This window comes from Scyliorhinus torazame, chromosome 4 (genome assembly GCF_047496885.1).
Source record: "Scyliorhinus torazame isolate Kashiwa2021f chromosome 4, sScyTor2.1, whole genome shotgun sequence".
Classification (NCBI taxonomy): Eukaryota; Metazoa; Chordata; class Chondrichthyes; order Carcharhiniformes; family Scyliorhinidae; genus Scyliorhinus; species Scyliorhinus torazame.
The window spans coordinates 101,288,544-101,313,260 of record NC_092710.1 but is presented as its reverse complement, the minus strand read 5'-3'; the positions used below and the strand labels follow the sequence as shown (position 1 = coordinate 101,313,260).

At 42.4% G+C, this 24,717-nt stretch overlaps 1 protein-coding gene and 1 long non-coding RNA gene across 8 annotated transcripts in view; one reads left to right on the top strand and one right to left on the bottom strand.

Moving 5' to 3' along the window:
* The window catches only part of fam135a (family with sequence similarity 135 member A), a 291,962-nt gene that overhangs the window by 253,241 nt on the left and 14,004 nt on the right, over positions 1–24,717 (bottom strand). For 4 of the 7 annotated variants that reach the window (XR_011940623.1, XR_011940624.1, XM_072498374.1 and 1 more), the window contains exons 2-3: positions 4,257–4,352; positions 4,050–4,175 (exon numbers count right to left, since the gene is read on the bottom strand). The exons of 2 other annotated variants lie outside the window; for them this stretch is intronic. Coding sequence is in view for 3 of the 5 variants with exons in the window: in XM_072498374.1 (XP_072354475.1) it covers positions 4,050–4,126 (77 nt within the window). In the remaining 2 variants the exon portion in view is untranslated. The remainder of the gene's footprint in view (positions 1–4,049; positions 4,176–4,256; positions 4,353–24,717) is intronic. One more of the 7 variants, XM_072498375.1, reaches the window with a different exon arrangement.
* LOC140411619 (uncharacterized) lies at positions 5,552–8,441 on the top strand. Its single transcript, XR_011940901.1, has 3 exons — positions 5,552–5,604; positions 7,382–7,446; positions 8,400–8,441. It is a non-coding gene; the product is annotated as an uncharacterized lncRNA (long non-coding RNA).

Genomic DNA, 24,717 nt, shown 5'->3' with positions numbered 1-24,717 from the left:
AACTAAGGTTCTACACAGCTGCAACCTGACTTGCCAATTTTATACTCAATGCCCCGGCCAATGAAGGCAAGCATGCCATATGCCTTCTTGACTACCTTCTCCACCTGTGTTGCCCCTTTCAATGACCTGTGGACCTGTACTCCTAGATCTCTTTGACTTTCAATACTCTTGAGGGTTCTACCATTCACTGTATATTCCCTACCTGCATTAGACCTTCCAAAATGCATTACCTCACATTTGTCCGGATTAAACTCCATCTGCCATCTCTCCGCCCAAGTCTCCAAACAATCTAAATCCTGCTGTATCCTCTGACAGTCCTCATCGCTATCCGCAATTCCACCAACCTTTGTGTCGTCTGCAAACTTACTAATCAGACCAGTGACATTTTCCTCCAAATCATTTATATATACTACAAAGAGCAAAGGTCCCAGCACTGATCCCTGTGGAACACCACTGGTCACAGCCCTCCAATTAGAAAAGCATCCTTCCATTGCTACTCTCTGCCTTCTATGACCTAGCCAGTTCTGTATCCACCTTGCCAGCTCACCCCTGATCCCGTGTGACTTCACCTTTTGGATTTTCCTTAACCCTATTTGCCAATGACTTTTCGTGACCCCTTCTAGCCCTCCTGACTCCTTGCTTAAGTTCCTTCCTACTTTCCTTATATTCCACGCAGGCTTCGTCTGTTCCCAGCCTTTTAGCCCCGACAAATGCCTCCTTTTTCTTTTTGACGAGGCCTACAATATCTCTCGTTATTCAAGGTTCCCGAAAATTGCCGTATTTATCCTTCTTCCTCACAGGAACATGCCGGTCCTGAATTCCTTTCAACTGACACTTGAAAGCCTCCCACATGTCAGATGTTGATTTGCCATCAAACATCCGCCCCCAATCTATGTTCTTCAGTTCCCGCCTAATATTGTTATAATTAGCCTTCCCCCAATTTAGCACATTCATCCTAGGACCACTCTTATCCTTGTCCACCAGTACTTTAAAACTTACTGAATTGTGGTCACTGTTACCGAAATGCTCCCCTACTGAAACATCTACCACCTGGCCGGGCTCATTCCCCAATACCAGGTCCAGTACCGCCCCTTCCCTAGTTGGACTGTCTACATATTGTTTTAAGAAGCCCTCCTGGATGCTCCTTACAAACTCCGCCCCCCGTCTAAGCCCCTGGCACTAAGTGAGTCCCAGTCAATATTGGGGAAGTTGAAGTCTCCCATCACCACAACCCTGTTGTTTATATTCTTTTCCAAAATCTGTCTACCTATCTGCTCCTCTATCTCCCGCTGGCTGTTGGGAGGCCTGTAGTAAACCCCCAACATTGTGACTGCACCCTTCTGATTCCTGATCTCTACCCATATAGCCTCACTGCCCTCTGAGGTGTCCTCCCGCAGTACAGCTGTGATATTCTCCCGAACCAGTAGCGCAACTCCGCCTTCCCTTTTACATCCCCCTCTATCCCGCCTGAAACATCTAAATCCTAGAACGTTTAGCTGCCAATCCTGCCCTTCCCTCAACCAGGTCTCTGTAATGGCAACAACATCATAGTTCCAAGTACTAATCCAAGCTCTAAGTTCATCTGCCTTACCCGTAATACTTCTTACATTAAAACATATGCACTTCAGGCCACCAGACCCGCTGTGTTCAGCAACTTCTCCCTGTCTGCTCTGCCTCAGAGCCCCACTGTCCCTATTCCCTAGTTCTCCCTCAATGCTCTCACCTTCTGACCTATTGCTCCCGTGCCCATCCCCCTGCCATACTAGTTTAAACCCTCCCGTGTGACACTAGCAAACCTCGCGGCCAGGATATTTATGCCTCTCCGGTTTAGATGCAACCCGTCCTTCTTATATAGGTCACACCTGCCCCGGAAGAGCTCCCAGTGGTCCAGATAACGGAAACCCTCCCTCCTACACCAGCTGTTTAGCCACGTGTTTAGCTGCTCTATCTTCCTATTTCTAGCCTCACTGGCACGTGGCACAGGGAGTAATCCCGAGATTACAACCCTTGAGGTCCTGTCTTTTAACTTTCTGCCTAGCTCCCTGAACTCCTGCTGCAGGACCTCATGCCCCTTCCTGCCGATGTCGTTAGTACCAATATGTACAACGACCTCTGCCTGTACTCTAAAATATTTTTAAAATGTTTTTCCTTGTTGTTAAAACTAATTAGTAGGCAGCACGGTGGCGCAGTGGTAGCACTGCAGTGTCACGGCACCGAGGTCCCAGGTTCGATCCCGGCTCTGGGTCACTGTCCGCGTGGAGTTTGCACATTCTCCCCGTGTTTGTGTGGGTTTCGCCCCCACAACCCAAAGATGTGCAAGGTAGGTGGATTGAACACGCTAAAATTGCCCCTTAATTGGAAAAGAATGAATTGGGTACTCTAAAGTTCTTTTAAAAAACACTAATTAGCGATTCTATGACTCTGTTACTCCAAATTTTATAAGACAAAAAGTAAAAGTTATGGTCTTTTGAGCAGTGCTCCATTCTCAGATCTGCCCAGCGGAAAGGATGCAAAAAAGGTCAGAAGGGGTTAGAACATGTCAAAAACCATGATGAAAACTAAGAAGCTACTCCTGTAAATGATCAAGGAATATCAAAATATAAGTATTTTACAGACCCACAAATTTTTAAATGATCAGATTAGGAATAGATACATATAAAGATGTGCATAAAATAAAGTATTGAGTTGGCAGAAATATTTAATAATTACTTTGCCTTCATATTTACTCGTAAAGCTCATGAACAAGTCATTGGAAGAGGTAAAAAAAAAACATTTTTGATTATAAAAAGAGGGAGATAATTCATAAACACATGAAAACAAGTATAAAGTCCCTGGTTTGCCTATTAATATTAATAGTTATGCAAGAGACAACACTCACATACACACGTGAGAAGAGCTCTAGTCCACAGGACTGATGGACAGCTAATGTTGATCCATACTTAAATGTTGTATTTTAATATTTTAAACTGTTTTTAGCTTAATGTCGGTGATAGGAAGGATTATGGAATCTTTACTCAAAAATGCAACAGAAAAACCTCTAGAAACTGAAGTGCAGTCACCACCGATTTCAAAACGTAACATAACATTTGAGCAATGTTAAGTTACTTGAAGTAGCAACTACAAGAGGAGACAAGAGTAACATGGATCTAATATATTTTGATTTTCAAAAGGACCTTCAGTAAGGTGCAGTATAAACTCATGACTAAGGTGTCAGGTAACATTTGTGGCATCAGATAAGAGAATAGAAAGAAGTTGGGTGCAAAACAGAGCGTAGGATTTCAGACTAGCAAATAGTTGATACGAGGTATGCGGAGGCTCCAGAGGTAAGGTTTTTAAGAGAACGCCTTCCCGTACCAGCCTCCCCGAACAGGCGCCGGAATGAGGCGACTAGGGGCTTTTCATTATAACTTCATTTGAAGCCTACTTGTGACAATAAGTGATTTTCATTTCATTTTCAACTGGAAAGTGCAGTCTATGTGGAGCATTTAAAAGGGGAGTAGGGCGGCACGGTGGTTAGCACTGCTGCCTACGGCCCTGGGTTTGAATCCCGGCCCAGGGTCACTGTCTGTGTGGAGTTTGCACATTCTCCCCGTGTCTGCGTGGGTTTCAACCCCACAACCCAAAGATGTGCAGGGTAGGTGGATTGGACTCGCTAAATTGCCCGTTAATTGGAAAAAAATAATTGGGTACTCTTAAATTTTTTTAAAAATAAAATAAAAGGGGAGTAAAACAGTGACAAAAATAATGGCCGGAGGAAAGTTTAGTAAATTATTTCTCTGCTAAAATTCAAAAATTCAGATTATTGGGAAAAATCTACCTTACACAATAAAATTACAGTCCGAATTTTCCGATTTGATTTCAGCACTCTGCAAAGACCTCGTGCCCTTGGCACCCTATCAACAGGCTAAAGCGGAACTATATTATGCATCTATGTATTGCATGTTTGTTTTCCACAGTAATTAAATCACTACAGTATTTAACAGAGCAAGCGGTTTGCACTGCTCATTACTTACAAAACCGGTAATAGGAATGGTCTAAAGAGCAATTACCCCCTCTGGAATAGGTCCACATTGTAAAACTTGTGTAACTCCACTGAGAATTCCACTGTTGCTTGTACTTCAGTCATCTTCTTACTTTAGAAAGATGCAAAACTTTTAGGGCATCGCCATTATTACCTACAAAGACCAAAATATTTTAGGTTAGATCAAAAGTTAAATAATTCTAAAAATTACAAACAGTCCCAATATGGTACGTACCTCGGTTTCGACATTTTCCACTGCATCACGCTAATTATCAATAATTTTTCCCATTCTGTTGCTCCATGGTTGATGTCATAAACACATTGTAAACAACTAGAAAAGATAAATATCGTATGGCAAGATTTATTTTATGCTTCCCAATTAATACATTATAGAGATCAGAAAAACAAATTCAATTAATTCTTTGACTTTTGAATATGTAAAAAGAACTCAAACCTTCCATATTGAGGGAATTTCTACTCTATTCTCAATTGTTTGCTGTAAAGGTGAACAAATGTGATATACTCAGTCAGCTTTGTTACTGTACCCAGCTCTGGAAATATGCATAAATAATATATATTATATATAGAAAAAAACATAACACTGTAGAAGTTGAGGTTAATGGATAAAATATATACATGCAAAGGTATGAATCTTATTTTAATACTTTTTAAATTGACAAAAATGTGTCTGATAAATATTTGATAGTAGGCCGGTGGAGTTGACTGGAATTATCTATCTTCCAATGATTGCACATTCTAAAGAAGGAAATCAAAGTCTACCAAGGCCAATTGAACAATTTTAATTTTTCTAACATGGAAATCGTGAGACAAATCATCTTAATTCCTGGATATCACAATATGGAACACTGCCACTGAAATACAATGGTCACCAAGTGCTTAACTGTGGCTATTCTCAATCTGAAATATTCCAAAATGAAAAATGACTGTAAAATTGCCTTAGCGTCTGAGCAAACTAATTAAAAAGTAACTACAAAACGTTATTTATAAAGAATTCCATCAGCAAACGGTCTACTATAAGTCACAACAAATGGCAGTTGTCGGATTTGTGTAATGCATAAAATTTGGTACTCTGCAACAAAATAAAAGGCTGCAATTCATCATGCATAAGACGATTCAAAGAGGAATATCAATTAATTTGAAGATGCCATAACTTAAATGCATTGTGTTTTGACCGCATAAAATCGAGGACAGAGATGAAACCGTTTCTCAGACCAAAAGCAATCCAAGTTGAGCACGACAACAGAAAGCACCACAATAGCAGGCATCAAGAGAACTCACAAATGAGAGAGGCTTTTTGAATGAGGGTGCTGCATACAAGTGCACAAGTATAAATGGGCAAGATGAGGGCAGCCTTGAGCAAGACAGGAAGCATAAACAAAAGGAAAAATGTGTGTGCAAAGCAGTGAACAAGTGAAAGCAGGTCAAACAAAGTCAGAATGTGCAATAAGAACTAGTGTTTGCAACCAAACAAAAGCCAAGATCATGATACAAAATGGCTTCAGTGCTCATGTGGAGGACTACGTGTATGGAACAAGCAAGAAAATCCCTGAGCAAGCCTTTAGGTAGGTTCAACAAGGTTCCCCTGAGAGGAAACTTGGAACGCCGGTTCATAACTATTTATTTTTGCAATTTGAAAAAAAAAGATAAAACTTTGTGAGGAAAAGGGTCAGTCTTGGAGTAAATTATTCAAATAACAAAAATGTTTATTAAATTTTAAAACTCAAGGCAACTATAAAGAACATTTAAAATTAACTTATAATGATTACCCAGACAGTATGCTTAAGTTACCCTAAATTACCCCACCTCAGTCTAAATCTATCTACTTTCCTAATTGCCGAACATGTACCTTCCCCAAAATAACATCCCCTAGATTTTAACACTATGAGCCAAATCAAGCAAAATTTACCACACGGCACCTGTACCTTTCTTTTGGGAACCTTTCTTCTAGTTTCGAGTAGAATTTATGGTGCCTGACAGACAGACTTCTGTTGCTTTCTTCTGCACAACAGCTTGATTCTTTGAGAGGATTCTGCTTTGCAATTGAGTGTGGCTGTGATCTTGGTCCCTAGACTGCTAGTTACCACTTTGCTTAAGAAAGAATATGTTTCACCCTGCCACCAGTCTAATCTGCATCTCAAATCCTCAGTGCAGTTAAAATACTTATTAGTTTTGTTTTTAGCCAATTCTTTGCTTTTAATTTAATTCCAATTTCCTAACAGTATGTGCAGAGTGAATGAGTGTGGGGGAATTTGAAAAAACCTGAACACATGAGCACCATCACAGAAGTTTAGTGCCACCACACCAAACACCAGTCGCCAACAGAGAGACACTAACAATATGTAGCAGCACAACTTTGGAGGAGCACAAATCATGGTGTACTAAGTTCTCCACAAGCCATATTTCAAACATTAATAAGTCACTTATTCAGTCAATCATTTCTTAACCCAGCTACTTAATTTATCCAGATCAATTTGAAACCCCATTTTGCAGAACAGGTTCCAGCAGAAGTCGTTCCTCGATATGATGAACCAGCCTGTTTCGAATTTGCCCAGTTTATAAGAGACAACCTTTAATTTCTCTAAAGTAATGGTCAGGAATAAATGCTTATAGCCTGTAGGCTGTGCAAGCAAAGAGAGCATGTGTAGAGTGAGTGAGAGAATATGAAAAAAATTGAACATATGAGCAAGATCACAGGAGTTTAGTGCCACCCACATCAAAGGCCAGCTGTCAACAGAGAGATGCTGAAAGCCAGTTTTGGAACTTCATAGAATTTTCAATGCAGAAGGAGGCCATTCGGCCCATCGAGTGCACAGGCCATTGGAAAGAACACCCTACTTAAGAACACTCTACCCATCCCCAGAACCCAGAAACCCCACCTAATCTTTCAGGCACTACGGTACAATTTAGCATGGCAAATCTTTGGACTGTGGGAGGAAACCGGAGCATCCGGAGGAATCCCACGCATACACGGGGAGAAAGTGTAAACTCCACACAGTCACCCGAGGCCAGAATTGAATCCGGGTCCCTGGAGCTGTGAGGCAACAGTACTAACCACTGTGCTGCCCAACTTTGCAATGGGCTCGAGCATTAATGCCTCCAAAGGCATCATTGCAATTATGGCTTCACCCGCAATGGCTTCTAATTCAGAATCTTATCAAACAACTGCAATGCCAAAATCTGCTCATTAGCTGGCTGACGAAACCTCAAAGAATTCAAGTATATTATTTCAGTGAAGAACCATTGTGAGACAAAGGGAACCAATAGGGGCCTATTGCAATGAAAAATTAAACCAGCAGTAAAATTTTCTAAATTACTGAGTTTAACCCCCTCATTTTACAGGATGTGGCGTCACTGGCTGGATCAGCAATTATTGCCCATCCCTAATTACCTTGGAGGTGGTGGTGGTGGTAAGCGCCTTCTTGAACCGTTCCATTCACACTGCTGTTAGGGAGGGGGATTTTGGCCAAGTGTAATGAAGGAACGGTGATATAGTTCCGAGTTAGGATGGTGAGTGACTTGGAGTGGAAGTTCCAGGTGATGATGTCCCAATGTGTCTGCTGCCCTTATCTTTCTGAATGATAGCAGTCATGGGTTTGGAAAATGCTGCCTAAAGAGTCTTGAATTCCTCCAGTTCATCTTGAAGAAGGTACATTGGCTGTCACTACTCGTCGGTGATGGAGGGAATGAATGTTTGTGGAAGGGGTGCCAACCTTGTGAGCTCCTATGCCCTGGATAGTGTTGAGCTTCAAGTGTTGTTGGAGCTGCACTCATTTGGGCAAGAGGAGAATATTTCATCACACTGCTGACTTGATGTGGAGATGTGTTGGACTGGGGTGGGCACAGTAAGAAGTCTTACAACCAGGTTAAAGTCCAACTGGTTTATTTGGAATCACTAGCTTTTGGAGCGCAGCTCCTTCAACCGAATCTTTGAAATACAAAATATGTGAATTCAACCATTTGTTATCTGATAATTAGCTTGGTACTGCAGAATTAATTTGTGCATGTTCCCCTTGTTGCACAGTTAGATCTTTGGAAATCAGCACTCACTTTAAAACAGAAGCATTAAGGGGAAAGAAATTTAAAATTAGCAGAACAAACCAAATAATGCCAGAGAGCTAATTGCTTGCAATTAATTTTTAAAATTGGCTGCAGATCTGAGACTCATTTCCAATTGTACCAAGTAGTACAATTTTCATTTTGGAAATGGCATATGAAAGAATGATTACAAGTTAACAAAATATCTTATTTATCAATTGCAAGTTAAAAGATCTAATTTGTATGCAGTTTTTGGTATTTGTGCTAACTTACCTATCCAAATTTAAAAAACTAAAATAATTCATAATTCTTTCTCCTGCAGAACAAATTACAGGAACCACTTTCCAGTTCCCAGTACAACACCTCTGTGGTTATGGAGCTCACTTCTCTAAAAGAATCTTGTGACTCCAACGAAGCCCAGGTTCACTGTAAACATTTAGAGAGAAAAATGCTTGGATTCCAGCAAAAAAGTGAAACTTATTGCACCTTGCAGCTCTCAAAACCAAAAATTGAAGCTTTGTACATTAAATGTACGTTTAATTCTCCCAAGGACTGCCTCATGTTCGAATGTCTACAGCTGGCCAAGAGGATATAATTACACGATCTATACTCAATGCATCTGATATTCCTCTGTATCTTATATGATCAGAGTAATGTGGGTATTTTTCATAGGTTTTGTCTACTTTTTACACTGAAGCCTGCTGCATATTGGATGGATCTCCGTGTCTATTTAGAACCCTGCATATCCGTTATCCCTTCTCAGTTCGCAAATAAAAGAGGTCAAGTCTGTGCTTTTTGGCAAAGTCCACTTGTACTTTATTTGTCAGCTGTGCCACTGGTAAACTTATTTTCAATACAAAATTTAGAAAGTTTCCAACTAACCCTGCAGCAAGCTAGTCAGATTGATTATCTTTAGCGAATACAGTAGTTGAGTTTTCATTTAATTACAGATCGTAGTAATTCTGCAAATCATAATACACAGGATAAAATAACTAAGTAATTTAAACAAAAGAAAGACGGTGATTAGCAAAAGCAAGCAGCAAAGGAAATAAGTTTCAGAAATATAGATGTGGTAATCCCGGGATGAGTTTTTCCATCCCGGTAAGTGATTCTTAAGGAGATTATTAGCTTAAGGTCTAGCCTTCTTTTTACTTCTGATTGGCTTTAACTAATTTGTAATTTGCTCAATTCGGCCAAAATGTCTGTCCATCAATTTAAGAGATATATGTATTTAAATGTATTGGTGCAAATTTCCCATTCCATCGCTTGCCAATTTTCCAAATTATCCACACCTGCATCTAACATTAATTAGAAAAACACAATTTTCGTGAAGACATTATCACCCTAGACTGGCTGTTACCATAGAAACGGGACTACCCATACTGCGACAGCAGCACCAGTTCTTACAATACAATGGGGCCTTTTAGCTAGTTCACGTCACTGACCTTGCAGCCTCAAGCAACTTGCAGATGTGAAACCTAAGTTTAAGAAAGAAATTAAAGTGGATGATCTGGATTAACACTTAGTGGATTCTCAGCTATTGTTGCACTCAAGTAATGCTTAATATGATTATAGTTAATTATTCTTAATGAGTTCTCATTTAACCCTTTTACCTCTACCATCTTCCCTTACTCTCATGGATATAGCTGACTAGAAAAGACATTTCTATCAATATCTCTGAAGAAGTCATACGGACTCGAACATAACTCTGCTTCTCTCTCTGGTGCTGCCAGACTCTCTGGTTGCTATAATTTTCTGCATGTACTTTAATATAATAATGATAATCTTTTTATTGCAGCAAGTAGACTTGCATTAACACTGCAATGAAGTTACTGGGAAAAGCCCCTCGTCGCCACATTCCGGCACCTGCCCGGGCACACCAAGGGAGAATTCAGAATTCTCAGTTGGTCTGGGAATTGAACCCACGCTGCTGGCCTGGTTCTGCATTACAAACCAGCTGTCTAGCCCACTGAGCTAAACCAGCCCACATCTAAGGTAACATTTCCTCTTGCACCTGTGGTCTCGCTGATCTCATTTTTCTAACCTCCTGTGTCTTCTAAACCTGCATCTAATGGCTCCTACATGGGAATTGTAAACGTGTGGTTGTGATATTATCAATTTTGTTTAAAATAAATCTTCCTTTTTCAAATGGACACAAGAATCCTTCAAGATAGCTGCCAGACATCACCAAACGTTTTCTTCGACTGTAATGTTGTCAAGTTCCCAGAGGGCTCCAAGTGGGTTACAAGCAGACATACTTCAAACAAACAATGGCTTCCCTTGAAAGGTGTGAAAGCCTTGCCCCATTTTGAACACGGTAGTTGATCAGGGGACTTCGGATTCGGACAGCCATTTGTGTGTGCAAAACCATCTTTAACATAATGAGGAAGACAGCCTGAAACGGAAACTGCTTTTCAACATGGAGGCCACCAAGGAATATTTCCAGAGACAGCTATCAAGCTGCCATACTAAAACCAAGCTACCAATAGCCAGCAGCTGCAGTACCATCCCTATAAGTGAAAACAGGAGCCTTCACTCTCAGGATCTGTTCTGGTTGCTGAGTCCAGCCCAGAAAGAGGCAAACAAGCCTCATGTTTCATACCTGTCTTGAACAAGAGTACTTCTGTAATAGGCGCACACACCTAATCACTAACTGCTGGATGCATCCCAGTGGACATTACCCCATGGCTTGCAACTCCCATCCATTTGTCCCACTTTTCACCTCTGCATGACCCAAGGGACTTTTGACAAACCACACCAGAATTACTTCATTACTTAGCTGTATTTACTGTCTTCCCAACAAAGGGTTTTTTCTCTTCAACTCACTTTAAAGTTCCCTAGTTTGGGGAAGGCCATTTTCACTTTCTCCAAACTGATAAATAACACCAGCTCTAATTCAGTTGTTACCTGCACATTTGTTCTTCCTCTGCAGCCAATCACTCATGCCTCCTAATGTCCCACTCTGTGCTTCCAGCCTTTCCAATTCTCTTTTCCCCCTACAACCATCTCAAAATCCTCAGCATCCACCTCAGAGATTAGGAACGAAGCGAAAAGCCAATTCAGGTGGTAAAGAGAAAGTACTAAATTATCAAGCAATATAAAAAGTAAAGCATTTCAAACACTTAAACAACAAATGATCTCTGATAAATGACATCAAAATTGGAGAAATATTATATGAATACTTTTGGAGACTAACTTGGTTATGATCTTTTAAATTACTTCATGGGGTGTGGGTATTGCTGGCCAGATATCATTTGTTGCCCATCCCTAATTGCCCAAGGTGGTGGTGAGCTGCCTTCTTGAACTAGTGGTCCATGTGGTGTTGGTACAGCCACAATGCTGTTACGAAAAGAATTTGCAGATTTTGACCCAGGAACAGTGAAGGAATGACAATATCGTTCCAAATCAGGATGGTGTGTCTTGGAGGCCAACCTGCAGGTGGTGGTGTTTCCTTACACCTGCTGGCATGGTCCTTCTAGGTTAAGAAGGTCACAGGTTTGGAAGGTGCTGTTGTAGGAGACATGATATGTAGCTGCAGTGCAACTTGTAGATGGTACACACTGCTGCTGTGCAGTGGTGGTAGATGTGCTGATCAAGACGTTGCTTTGTCCTGGATGGTGTCAAGCTTCATGGCATTTGTTGCAACAACACTCATCCAGGCAAGTGGACTATATTCTGTCTTGTGGATAGAACTTGAGAGTAAGACGATGGGTTACCCACCTTTAACCCGCTCTGGCAGTCACAGTATCTATATAGCTGGTCCAGTTCAGTTCTTGGTCAACAGTTACCATTATGTTAGTAGTGGGGGAATCCCACAATGGTAATGCCACTGAATGTCAAGAAGAGATAATTAGATTCTCTCTTTTTGGAGGTGGTCATTGGTTGGTGCTCATGTGGTATCAATGTTACTTGCCACTTATCAGACTTCGCCTGAATGTTGTCCAGGTCTTTCCTCATATTGGGATGAACTACTTTAACATGTAAGGAGTTGTGAATGCTACTGAACATTGTGCAATCATCAGCAAGCATCCAGACCTCTGACCTTTTGATCAGGGAAGGTCATTCATGAATCAGCTGAAGATAAAGGACACTACCCTGAGGAACTCCTGTAGCAATACCTGGTCTGAGACGATTGATATTCTCAACCAGTGGAGAGTCCTCCCCCCGCCACCCCCCTGGCCTGATTCCCACAGCTTTCGGTTTTGCCGAGGCTCCTTGGGCCACACCCTTTCAAATGCTGCCTGGTGTCAAGGACAGTCACTCTCACCTCAAGTTCAACTCTTTTGTGCATGTTTGGACCAAGTGTAATGAGGTCAGGGGCAGAGAAATCCTGGCAGAACTGAGCATCAATGAGGAGGATATTGTTGTCCGAGTGCTTGATAGTGCAACTTGATAGCACTGTTGACAACATCTTCCATCACTTTGCTGAAGAATGAGAGGAGGCTTATCAGGTGGTAATTAGCCAGACTTGATTTGATCTGCTTGTTGTGCACAAGACATACCGGAACAATTTTCCACTTTGCTGGGTAGATGCTTATGTTGTAGCCTTACTGGAACAGCTTGGCTGCAGGCACGCCTACTCCTGGAACACAAGTCTTCAGTACTATTGCCAAGATGTTGTAAGGGCCCTTAGTCTTTGCAGTATCCAGTGCATTGAGCCATTTCTTGATAACATGTGGAGTGAATCAAATTGGCATTTGTGATGTTGGGGACCTCAGGATGAGGTGGAGATGGATCATCCACTTCTGGCTGAAGATGGTTGTGAATGGCCTGTCCTCTGTATTGACATGCTGGGCTCCATCACCGAGGATGGGAATACCCGTAGAGCCTTTTCCATTTACCGCCACCAGTGATCTGATCTGTTGAAACATAGAAAATAGGAGCATGCAATTTGGCTCTTTGAGCCTGTTCCACCATTCAACTTGATCACAGTTTATCTTCTACCTCAATACCATATTTCTGCTCTCTTCCCATAACCCTCAGCAGCTTAGAGTCTAGAAATCGATCCTTCTTAAATATATTTAGGGACTTGGTCTCCAAAACCTTCTGTGGTAGAGAATTCCACAGTTTCACTACCCTCTAAGTGAAGAGGTAGGTCTTCACCTCAGTTTTAAATGGCCTACCCTGTATCCTGAGTCTGTAATCCCTAGTTCTCGACTCCTCCCCCCCCCCCCCCCCCCCCAAGGAAACAACATCCCTGCATCCAGTCTGTCCAACCTTGTCATACCTTTATACATCTCAATGAGACCCCTTCTCATTCTTCTAATCTCCAGTGAATACAGGCCCAGTCAACCCAATATCTCCTCGGATGACAATCCTGTCATCTCAGGAATCAGTCTGGTTTACATTCACTGTACACCCTCTATGGCAAGTATATAGTTTCTTTGATAAGGAGACCAAACTGCACACATTACCCCAGGTGTGGTCTCACCAAGGCTCTGTACAGTTACAGAAATACATCCTTGCTCCTGTACTCAAGCCCTCTTGCAATGAAGACCAATATACCATTTGCCTTCCTAACTATATACTTGCTGTATCTGCATGCTTTCATTCAGTAACTGGTGTACAAGGACACCCAGGTCCCTTTGTACGTCAACATTTCCCAATCTGTCATCATTTAAATAAGACTTTGCCATTCCGTTTCTCCATCCAAAGGGAATAACTTCACATTTATTTATGTTATACTGCATCTGCCATGTATTTTCCACCTTACACAACTTGTTTAAATTGCTTTGAAATCTATGTATATCCTCCTCACCATTCATATTCCCATCATGTTTCATGTCAAATGTAAACTTGGAAATATTATATTTGGTTCCCTCATCCAAATCATTTATGTACATTGTGAATAGCTGGGTCCCAAACACTGATCCAGCGGGACTCCACAAGTCACCACCTGCCACTTTGAAAAAGACTCATTTATTCCTACTCTCTTTTCCAGCTGCTAACCAACTCTCAATCTATGCCAATATATTACCCTGAGCCCCATGTGCTTTAATCATTTTGCACAATAACCTCTTATGTGGGATTTTATCAAAAGCTTTCTGAAAATTCAGAGACACCACATCCACTGGTTCACCCTCATCTATTCTACTAGTTGCAGACGCAAAGAAAACTCAAACATAATTTCCCTTTCAAAAGTCCATGTTGACTTTGTCGAATCCCACTGGCATTTTCTAAGTCTCCTGTTTTCACATCCTTTATAATAGGCTCTAGTATTGTCCCTACTACTGATGCTAGGCTAACCGGACAGTAATTCAATTTTCTCCCTCCCCCTTTGTTAAATAATGGGTTTACATTTTTCACCCTCCAATCTGCCAGGACTGTTCCAGAATCTACAGAATTTTTGAAGATGACAACCAACGCATCCACTATATCCATGGCCACCTCCTTTAGTATCCTGGGAAGAAGATTCCCAGCGGATTTATCGGCTTTCAGTCCCATTAATTTCTCCAGCTTATTTTTCTAGTAATTTCCTTCAGTTCCTCCTTCTCACTAGACCCTTGGTTCCCAAGCATCTCTGGGAAGTTATTTGTGTCTTCCTCTGTGAAGATAGAACAAAGTTGGTTGAGATTGATTAACTCTGTCTGATTGCATGCTGCTTCTACTATTTAACATTCATGTAGTCCTTGCTATGACAAACTGGGCGGGTGCGCAGTCAGTTCCAGCCCCACATTCCCCGGAGTCCCAACATAAGTGAATTAACCAATAATTTGTGTATTTTCCTTAGGTCTTTAACCGTCAACTGCTCCAATGAGTTACAGGCACCAAATATATAAATAAAACATTAACAAACTGTTTATTTATAGCAAGAGTAAAAGATGCACATATAATGGAAATAATGGAACAATGGTCCACTAGTCTAACTATTCCCAAAGCCCCATCCCACCCTCCACCCAGACACACACAAGATAAACATACGGCAGGGGAATAGGGAAAGGATTTAAAATAACAGGGATTAAAAGGGTACGAGGGATTTGAGGATCTTCGCTGCTGGGATTGAGGTCTTTGTAGACAATGATGTCTTCAGAATGTGAGGTGTTAAACAGTCAGTTGGTTTGGATCTTCAAGCAGGGCTACTCAGGGTTGATTCTCAGGCTGTGGGATCCCCTCTGGGATCACACTTTAAATTGTGTAGGGCTGAGCCTCACCCACGGAAGAAGCACTTCAGGTCTGCTCAGTTTCTGATATGTGGGCGGCTTCAGCAGACTCACTAACTTCTTGTCTCAGTTAAACAAAATATCAGAGCAGTAGTTTTCGCAAGGCCTTCGAGTGGTCTGGTAAGTTTAATGGGAGAGGAATCCGGAAAGTTCCCTTTCCCCAGCTCGGTCTTCAGGCTTTGTGTACTCACTAACTGCTCTGTTTACCTGAAGGATGTTCCAGCTAAGATTTGAAAGAGAATTCCCCTCTTCTGGGAAAGTGATTCAAAAAGGATTCTGCTTAGCTATGTAACTCCAAAGCAAACTGAAACCAAACACAGAATCACCCAGCAGGGCATTTCGGGGAGAAACGTCAATCCGCATTGAGGAACTGCTTAGCCCCAGGATTGCAATGGAGCTAATTAGTTGCTAGCCAAGTCCATCAAAATGGCATTACGGGCTATGCTACAGAGCAGACGGAAACAAACGGGTCTGCCGGATCAGTCCACATAGCAGCTTGTAGTTGGGGAGTTTCAGCTCAAAACTAAGTCTGTAATGTTGCGCAGGAGAGGGATTAAAAAGAGAAACATGAAACAGCCACAAGGATTTAACAAGTTCCTGACATCCTGTATTGCAGGGACACCCAATAAGCATCCCATTTCAAGTATGCGTGGTGATGCTCTTGGCATGCTCTCCTGCATTCTTCACTGATCCAGAGTTTCTCATTATTCACATGGAACTTTTCAGAAAGTTCTACAAATTATAGGATACACATTCCCAAAATGGAAAATGTTTGCTAACAGCATGCTCACACCCACAGAACCTGAAAGACCTCTCCCTTGCCTCAGGAATAGAGAAAAACATGTTAGAAATCAGAGTTCTATTCAAAATCTACCAGATAATTTGAAAAATGAATGTAAATTGCCTAAATTTCTGATCCTATGCCTGCTTCCTATTGCATCCATACCTTCTGAATAAAGATTCTAGGAGATATCCTTAACCTGCATCAAACAATAACTATATTCACCATTTTTGTGACTGCAACAGAAGATTATTTTGGCTCTTAAGAATTAGAGCTAACAAATTCTCCTTTTCAACAGTGGCTACCATAATCTGATAACTGAGTTTAACTAAAATGCATTCCTTTAGTCTTCATTAAACAGCTAAAAGCATTTGCGCAGAACACTGCAGACAATGCTCTAATGTTGCAATTCCCATAGATTTGGTTTAAAGGTCCACCAAATTAGTCCCAAAGAAACAAAAGCATAGTGCAGTTATTAAAATTTATTTATGCTGGTATGGAATAATGGTTCATAAACTGCACCAATAGTTGTGTTTACTACAGTAGAACAACAACCACACTCTGAAACCCCGAGAACACACAGGATCTGAGAAAGGAGAAGATTTTAAATTGGCCCCCTATGTTCTCATAAAAATGATAATAAGAAAATCATTCCAGTTATATTGTAATTTTGACAGTATAGCAAGTTCTGAACACACATGATTTAATTTACTTATATGTCTAACTATAGGAAATATGTCAGCAAGATGAGCTGGTTTAAATTTCGCTTCTCACTCTTGCTCGCACTTCCTAAACAAATCATTTGAAATAAGGAAATTGCCACTGACACAAATTATTTGATTTTACTTCTGTTGTGTTCCGTTTTCATTGCAAGAAACTAGACACTCAGTAACAAAAGGGCCAAAGAAAGAAATCCAACTCGCATCTATTCAATTAGTCGATACACTCCTTAATTCAGCTTTGATAGCGGAAATCACAGGAGTTCCCCTATCTCTAGATAGTATTAGAAATAAGCATACATTAAATTTTAATAAACAGTACTATCCCAGACTTCTTTCCCTTTTAAACAATAAGTTAATTTAAAATAGAAACCAGAACAATCTATATATGCATATAGAACTCAATTGCTTGATAAACTAATAAGGACAGAGAGGGAGCTATGACACCAATGCAATAGTCTCTTTACATTTAAACAACTTGAAACAGAATATTTCTTAATCTTGTTGTTCAAAGAATCAGCCTACCAATGAATGACTGGATGCAAGGGCATCCAGCTAATCCCACAATATCCTTTCTGGAATTTTGAGAAGATTAAAATTAGTGTAAAACTGCATTTTAAATAGAAGTATTTCCATTTTTCTCTGCTCCTCTGCCAAGGATTTATACGAAGGTTTTTGTAACTGAAAAATACACTGCCTACCAAAATCATGTAAATTAAATGTATTAAATACAGGTGCTCATTATTGACAAAATCACAAAATGGATTCAGCACTGAAGGAGGCCATTCTGCCTGTCGCGTCTGTGCTGGCTCTCTGCAAGACCTAACCTGGTGCAAGTGGAACCTGCTTTCCCCCACACCCCTCCCCCATAGTCCTGCATTTGTTTTCCCTTTTCAGATAATGATCCAATTCCATTGTGAAAGCTGCGACTGAATTTGCCTCCACCACACTCGGGTAGTGCATTTTAGGTCTGAACCGTTTGCTGCATAAAATATTTTTCTTCATGTCACAATCACTTATTTTGCCAATCACCTTAAATCTATGTCCTCTCATCAATGGAACAGTTTCTCCCTATTTACATGCTCCAGAGCTCTCATGATTTTGACCTCTCAACATTTTCTTCTCCGGAGGAGAACAACCCCAGCTTTTCCAATCTATCTACATAACTTAAGTTCCTCTTAACCATGCTCTGGAACCACTCTCTTGAACCTTTTCTGCACTCTCACTGATGCCATCACATCCCTCCTAAAGTGTGGTGCTCAGAACAGAATGTGATACCAATTGAGGATGAACCAGTGTTTTATATTGGTTCATCATAACTTGTTTGCTTTTGTACTCTATGTCCCTATTTATAAAGTACAGGATCAGTGTGATTTTTTAAAGACTGCTCTCTCAACTTGTCCGGCCACCTTCAATGATTTGTGCAGAAATACCCCCCAGGTCTCTCTGCTTTTTGTTCATGGGATGTGAGAGTTGCTGGCTAGGCCAGCCATCTTTTTGGATGGTGTAGGGTACACCCACAGGAAGGAAGTTGTAGGATTTTGACGCGATAGTGAAAGAGCAGCCTTTAAAATTTAGACGCCCCTTTAAATTGGAGCTTTTATTTTATATTGCCTCTCCTCATTTTTCCTACCAAAACAAATCACCACCTTTCTCTGCATTAAATTTCATCTGATACTTGTCCACCCATTCCACAGCCTGTTTATGTCATTTCGAAATTTAACATTATTTGTCTCACAGGTTACAATGCTTCCAAGGGACAGTGTACACTATATTATGAAGTGGGTTTCTCAGTTGTGTTAAAAGTAGAACGAGATAATTCTGTTCTGTAGTTTAAAGTATAAGTTGTGTATAAAAATAGTGTCTGGTCAATTTTAGTCTGTTTCTTGCACTAAGTCTTAAAATCTTGTTGCATACTCCTTTTAGCTATCAACTGGAAGTTTCAATTTCTTTTTATGGGTTAAGGGTCTCTATGTAGATTGAAACACAAGGTTTACTTCGAACTAGAAATCTAACCCAATCTCAGTTTTGTGTATTAAGAATTCAAATGACCCTGCCATGAGGAACCAGAATCGAACAGTTATGCAGGATTACAATACATTGTAATGAGGGCAAACAAAGGACAAGGCTACACTTCCAGTTAAAAACTTGTGTGCTTAATTACAATCCAAGTTCAAATTAGCATAGCTAATAATTCGCATTCTGTAACAGATTCAGCACATACAAACATAGCAGTAGTTTCTTTGAAAGCAGAAGCTTTTAGATCAGTTATTATCAGGTAGATAAGTCCCCTGGCCCTGATGGAATGCACCCCAGGGTACTAAAAGAGATGGCTAGGGAAATTGCAAATGCACTCGTGATAATTTGCCAAAATTCACTTAACTCTGGGGTGGTCCCGACGGATTGGAAATTAGCAAACGTGACACCACTGTTTAAAAAAGGAGGTAGGCAGAAAGTGGATCAGTTAGCTTAACTTCGATAGTAGGGCAGATGCTGGACTCTATCATCAAGGAAGAAATAGCAAGGCATCTGGATGGAAATTGCCCTATTGGACAGAAGCAGCATGGGTTCATAAAGGGCAGGTCGTGCCTAATTAATTTAGTGGACTTTTTCGAGGATATTACCAGTGCGGTAGGCAACGGGCAGCCAATGGATGTGGTATATCTGGATTTCCAGAAAGCCTTTGACAAGGTGCCACACAAAAGGTTGCTGCATAAGATAATGATGCATGGCATTAAGGGTAAAGTAGTAGCATGGATAGAGGATTGGTTAATTAATAGAAAGCAAAGATTGGGGATTAATGGGTGTTTCTCTGTTTGGTAATCAGTAGCTAGTGGTGTCACTCAGGGATCAATGTTGGGCCCACAATTGTTCAAAATTTAGATAAATGATTTGGAGTTGGGGACCAAGTGCAACGTGTCCAAGTTTGCAGACGACACTAAGATGAGTGGTAAAGCAAAAAGTGCAGAGGATACTGGAAATCTGCAGAGGGATTTGGATAGTTTAAGTAAATGGGCTAGGGTCTGGCAGATGGAATACAATGTTGACAAATGTGAAGTTATCCATTTTGGTAAGAATAACAGCAAATGGAATTATTATTTAAATGATAAAATATTAAAACATGCTGCTGTGCAGAGGGACCTGGGTGTCCTAGTGCATGAGTCGAAAAAAGTTGGTTTACAGGTGCAAGAGGTGATTAAGAAGGCGCATGGAGGTTTGTCCTTTATTGCTAGAGGGATGGAGTTTAAGACTAGGGAGGTTATGCTGCAACTGTATAAGGTGTTAGTGAGGCCACACCTGGAGTATTGTGTTCAGTTTTCTCAGTTTACCTGGAGTATTGAGTTCTGAGTTTGCCTGAGAAAGGACGTACTGGCGCTGAAGGGTGTGCAGAGGAGATTCACTAGGTTTATCCCAGAGCTGAAGGGGTTGGATTACGAGGGGAGGTTGAGTAGACTGGGACTGTACTCGGAATTTAGAAAAATGCGGGGGGGATCTTATAGAAACATATAAAATTATGAAGGGAATAGATAGGATAGATGCAGGCAGGTTGTTTCCACTGGCAGGTGAAAGCAGAACTAGGGGGCATAGCCTCAAAATAAGGGGAAGTAGATTTAGGACTGAGCTTAGGAGGAGCTTCTTCACCCAAAGGATTGTGAATCTATGGAATTCCCTGCCCAGTGAAGCAGTTAAGGCTCCTTCATTGAATGTTTTCAAGATAAAGAAAGATAGTTTTTTGAAGAATAAAGGGTTATGGTGTTCGGATGGGAAAGTGGAGCAGAGTCCACAAAAGATCAGCCATGATCTCATTGAATGGCGGAACAGGCTCAAAGGGCCAGATGGCTTACTCCTGCTCCTAGTTCTTATTATCTTTACCACTAATAATAAGTAATAATAAGCTTTTTTAGTGTCACAAGTAGGCTTATATTAACACTGCAATGAAGTTACTGTGAAAATCCCTAGTTGCCACACTCCAGTGCCTGTTCGGGTCCACCGAGGGAAAATTCAGAATGTCCAATTCACCTTTCGGGACTTGTAGTAGGAAACCGGAGCACCTGGAGGAAACCCGCGCAGACATGGGGAGAACGTGCAGACTCTGCACAGACAGTGGCCCAAGCCTGAAATCAAACCCGGGTTCATGGTGCAGTAAAGCAATAGTGCTAACCACTGTGCTACCGTGTCGTCCATAAAAATTCCGAGCCCAAAACACCCAAAACAAGAATCATACCACTAGACCAACGAGCCTCTAAGGACGATAGCAGAAACAATATCACCACAAAATCATACACCATCCTGACTTTGACATATAACCTCAGTTCCTGTATAAAAGTCCTGTAACTTTCTACCTAACAGTAATGATGAAGGACATCAGAAGAGCTACAGTTGCAACACCCTGTCAGGGTAAAACGGATGAGTACAAATATGGTATGATCAGTAAAAGCAAAGATATTGTAAATCTGGTACATTTTTACAATTAAAAGTTGGTCTGTTGACATTGATTTGGATATATGAAAAATGCAATTACTAATTAATATCCATATGCATTACTTCTTTCAATCAAGCTGTTTTCCAAGCCTACTGACATTGTTGCCCAGATACAGGTGAAGAGATGCGGGGAACATTGGGTCAGTGATCAAGGCCATCAATCATCAGGGCTGGGGTGTCTAAACACATTCACTGCAAGTAGAAACTCACGCAAACATGGGGAGAACGTGCAGACTCCGCACAGACTGTGATCCAGTAGGAAATCGAACCCGAGACCCTGGCGCTATGAAGCCACAATGCTATCCACTTATGCTACCGTGCTGCCCACTTCATTCCAGGGATCTTTCTTGTGAACCTCCTCTTGACTCTTTCCAAGGCCAGCATATCCTTCCTTAGATATGGGGCCCAACACTGCTCAGAATACTCAAAATGAGGTCTGACCAGAGCCTTATACAGCCTCAGAAGCACTTTCCTGGTCTCGTATTCTACCCCTCTTGACATGAATGCTGACATTACATTTGCCTTCTTAACTGCTGACTGAACCTGCACGTTAACCTTAAGAGAATCATGAACAAGGACTCCCAAGTCCCTTTGTGCTTCTGATTTCCTAAGCTTTCCCCATTTAGAAAATAGTCTATGCCTATATTCCTCCTTCCAAAGTGCATAACCTCACACTTTTCCATATTGTATTTCATTTGCCACTTCATTGCCCACTCTCCTAGCCTGTCCAAATCCTTCTGCAGCCCCCTTGCTTCCTCAATGCTACCTGTCCCTCTACAGATCTTTGTATCATCTGCAAACTTAGCAACAGTGCCTTCAGTTCCTTCTTCCAGATCATTAATGTATTTTACGAAAAGTTGTGGTCCCAGCACAGACCCCGGAGGTACACTACTAGTCACCGCCTGCCATCCTGAAAAAGGCCCCTTTATCCCCACTCTCTGCCTTCTGCCAGTCAGCCAATCCTCTATCCATGCCACGATCTTAGCCCTAACACCATGAGCTCTTAACTTATTTAACAATCTCCTATGCGGCACCTTGTCAAAGGCCTTCTGGAAATCTAAATACATCACGTCACCTGATTCTCCTTTGTCTATCTTTCTTGTTACCTCCTCAAAGAACTCTAACAGATTTGTCAGACATGGCCTCCCCTTGACGAAGCCGTGCCGGCCCAGTCCTATTTTACCATGCACTTCCAAGTACTCCGCGATCTCATCTTTAATAATGGACTCTAAAATCTTACCAATGACCGAAGTCAGGCTAACCGGCCTATAATTTTCCATCTTCTGTCACCCTCCCTTCTTTTTTTTTTTTTAATTTGTTTTTATTCAAAATTTTTACAAAATTTTACAAACCACTACAGAAAGCAACAAAAACATAATAATAATAAAGAAAAGCAAAAAGCGAATTAACAACTTAACAAAACAAGGTGGGGTATCTGCCCTTTACCAGTGAAATCTATCCACCACCCACACCGCCTCCCCCCCCCCCCCCCCCCCAGTTTGCTGCTGCTGCTGACCTCCCCTTAACGTTCCGCGAGAAAGTCAAGGAACGATTGCCACCGCCAGGAGAACCCCTGCAAGGACCCTCTTCAGGCAAACTTTATCCTTTCCAAACATAGAAACCCAGCCATGTCGCTGACCCAAGTCTCCACACTTGGGGGTTTCGCGTCCCTCCAAATGAACAAGAGCCGTCTCCGGGCTACCAAGGAGGTAAAGGCCAAGACTCCGGCCTCTTTCGACTCATGCACAACCGGATCTTCTGACACCCCAAATATCGCTAACCCCCAGCTTGGCTTTACCCGAGTGTCCAAGACCTTTGACATAGCCTTTGCAAAGCCTCTCCAAACTTCTGTAAGTGCCGGGCATGCCCAAAACATATGGACATGGTTTGCTGGGCTCCCTGAACACCTCACACACCTGTCCTCCGCCCCAAAGAACTTGCTCATTCTCGCCACTGTCATATGCGCCCGGTGCACCACCTTAAACTGAATCAGGCTAAGCCTGGCACAAGATGAGCATGAATTGACCCTGCCCAGGGCATCTGCCCACAGGTCCTCATCCAGCTCCTCACCAGCTCCTCCTCCCACCTGCCCTTCAGCTCTTCCACTGAGGCCTCCTCCGCCTCCTGCAGCTCCTGGTATATGTCCGATACCTTTCTGTCCCCTACCCACACGCCTGAGACCACCCTGTCCTGTATCCTCCGGGCTGGTAGCAGCGGAAATTCCCCCACCTGCTTGCTCACGAAAGCCCAGACCTGCAGGTACCTAAAGGTATTCCCTGGGGGCAACCCAAATTTCTCTTCCAGCGCCCTCAGGCTACCAAAGGTCCCGTCAATAAACAAGTCCCCCATCTTTTAATACCCGTTCTGTGCCAGCTTAGGAACCCACCGTCTATTCTACCTGGAACGAACCTGTGATTGTTTTGTATCGGGGTCCAGACTGAGGCCTCTACCTCCCCCCTGTGCCGTCTCCACTGACCCCAGATCCTCAATGTCGCCATCACCACCGGGCTCTTGGTGTACCGTGTCGGCAGGAGTGGCAGCGGTGCAGTTATCAATGCTCCCAGGCTAGTATCCCTACAAGACACCGCCTCAACCGTTTTGACGCATCCCCCCCCCTCCCTCTACTACCCATTTCCGAATCATGGAATCGCTGCCAATAATAGCTGCAGAAGTTCGGCAGCGCAGCCCACTCCCACCCCATCTGCGCTCGAAGAACAGTCTCTTAACACGCGGGGTCTTGTTTGCCCACACAAATCCCGTGATAATCCTGTTCACCCGCTTGAAGAAGGACTTGGGGATGAGGATGGGAAGGCACTGGAAGACGAACAAGAACCTGGGGAGGACCGTCATCTTCACGGACTGCACCCTGCCCGCCAGGGAAAGAGGCAGCGTGTCCCACCTCTTAAAGTCCTCCTCCATCTGATCCACCAGCCGCGCTAGATTGAGCTTGTCCAGGGCATCCCAACTCTTAGCCACCTGTATGCCCAAATAGCGAAAGCTCCTCTCCACCATCTTAAGCGGTAGCTCTCCCAGCCTCTTTTCCTGGCCCCTCGTATGTATCACAAAAAGCTCGCTTTTCCCGACATTCAACTTGGACCCCGAAAAGTCCCCCAAATCTTTAAGGATCTTACTGACCTCCCCCATCCCCTCCACTGGATCCGAAATGTACAGGAGCAGGTCATCCGCATAGTGAAACCCGATGCTCCTCCCCACCCCAGTTTCTAGACTCCTTCAATGCTATGGTCAGCGGCTCGGGCAAATAGCAGGGGGGACAGGGGGCACCCCTGCCTCGTTTCTCTACTCCGACCGCAGCCGGTTCGTCGACACACTCGCTACAGGGGCCTGATACAGCAATTTAACGTACCCTATGAATTCCTCGCCAAATCCACTTCCCACAGGTACTCCCACTCCACCCGATCAAAGGCTTTTTCCGCGTCCATTGCCGCCACCACTTCTGCATTCACCCCCCCCCTTCCGAGGGCATCATGATCACATTCA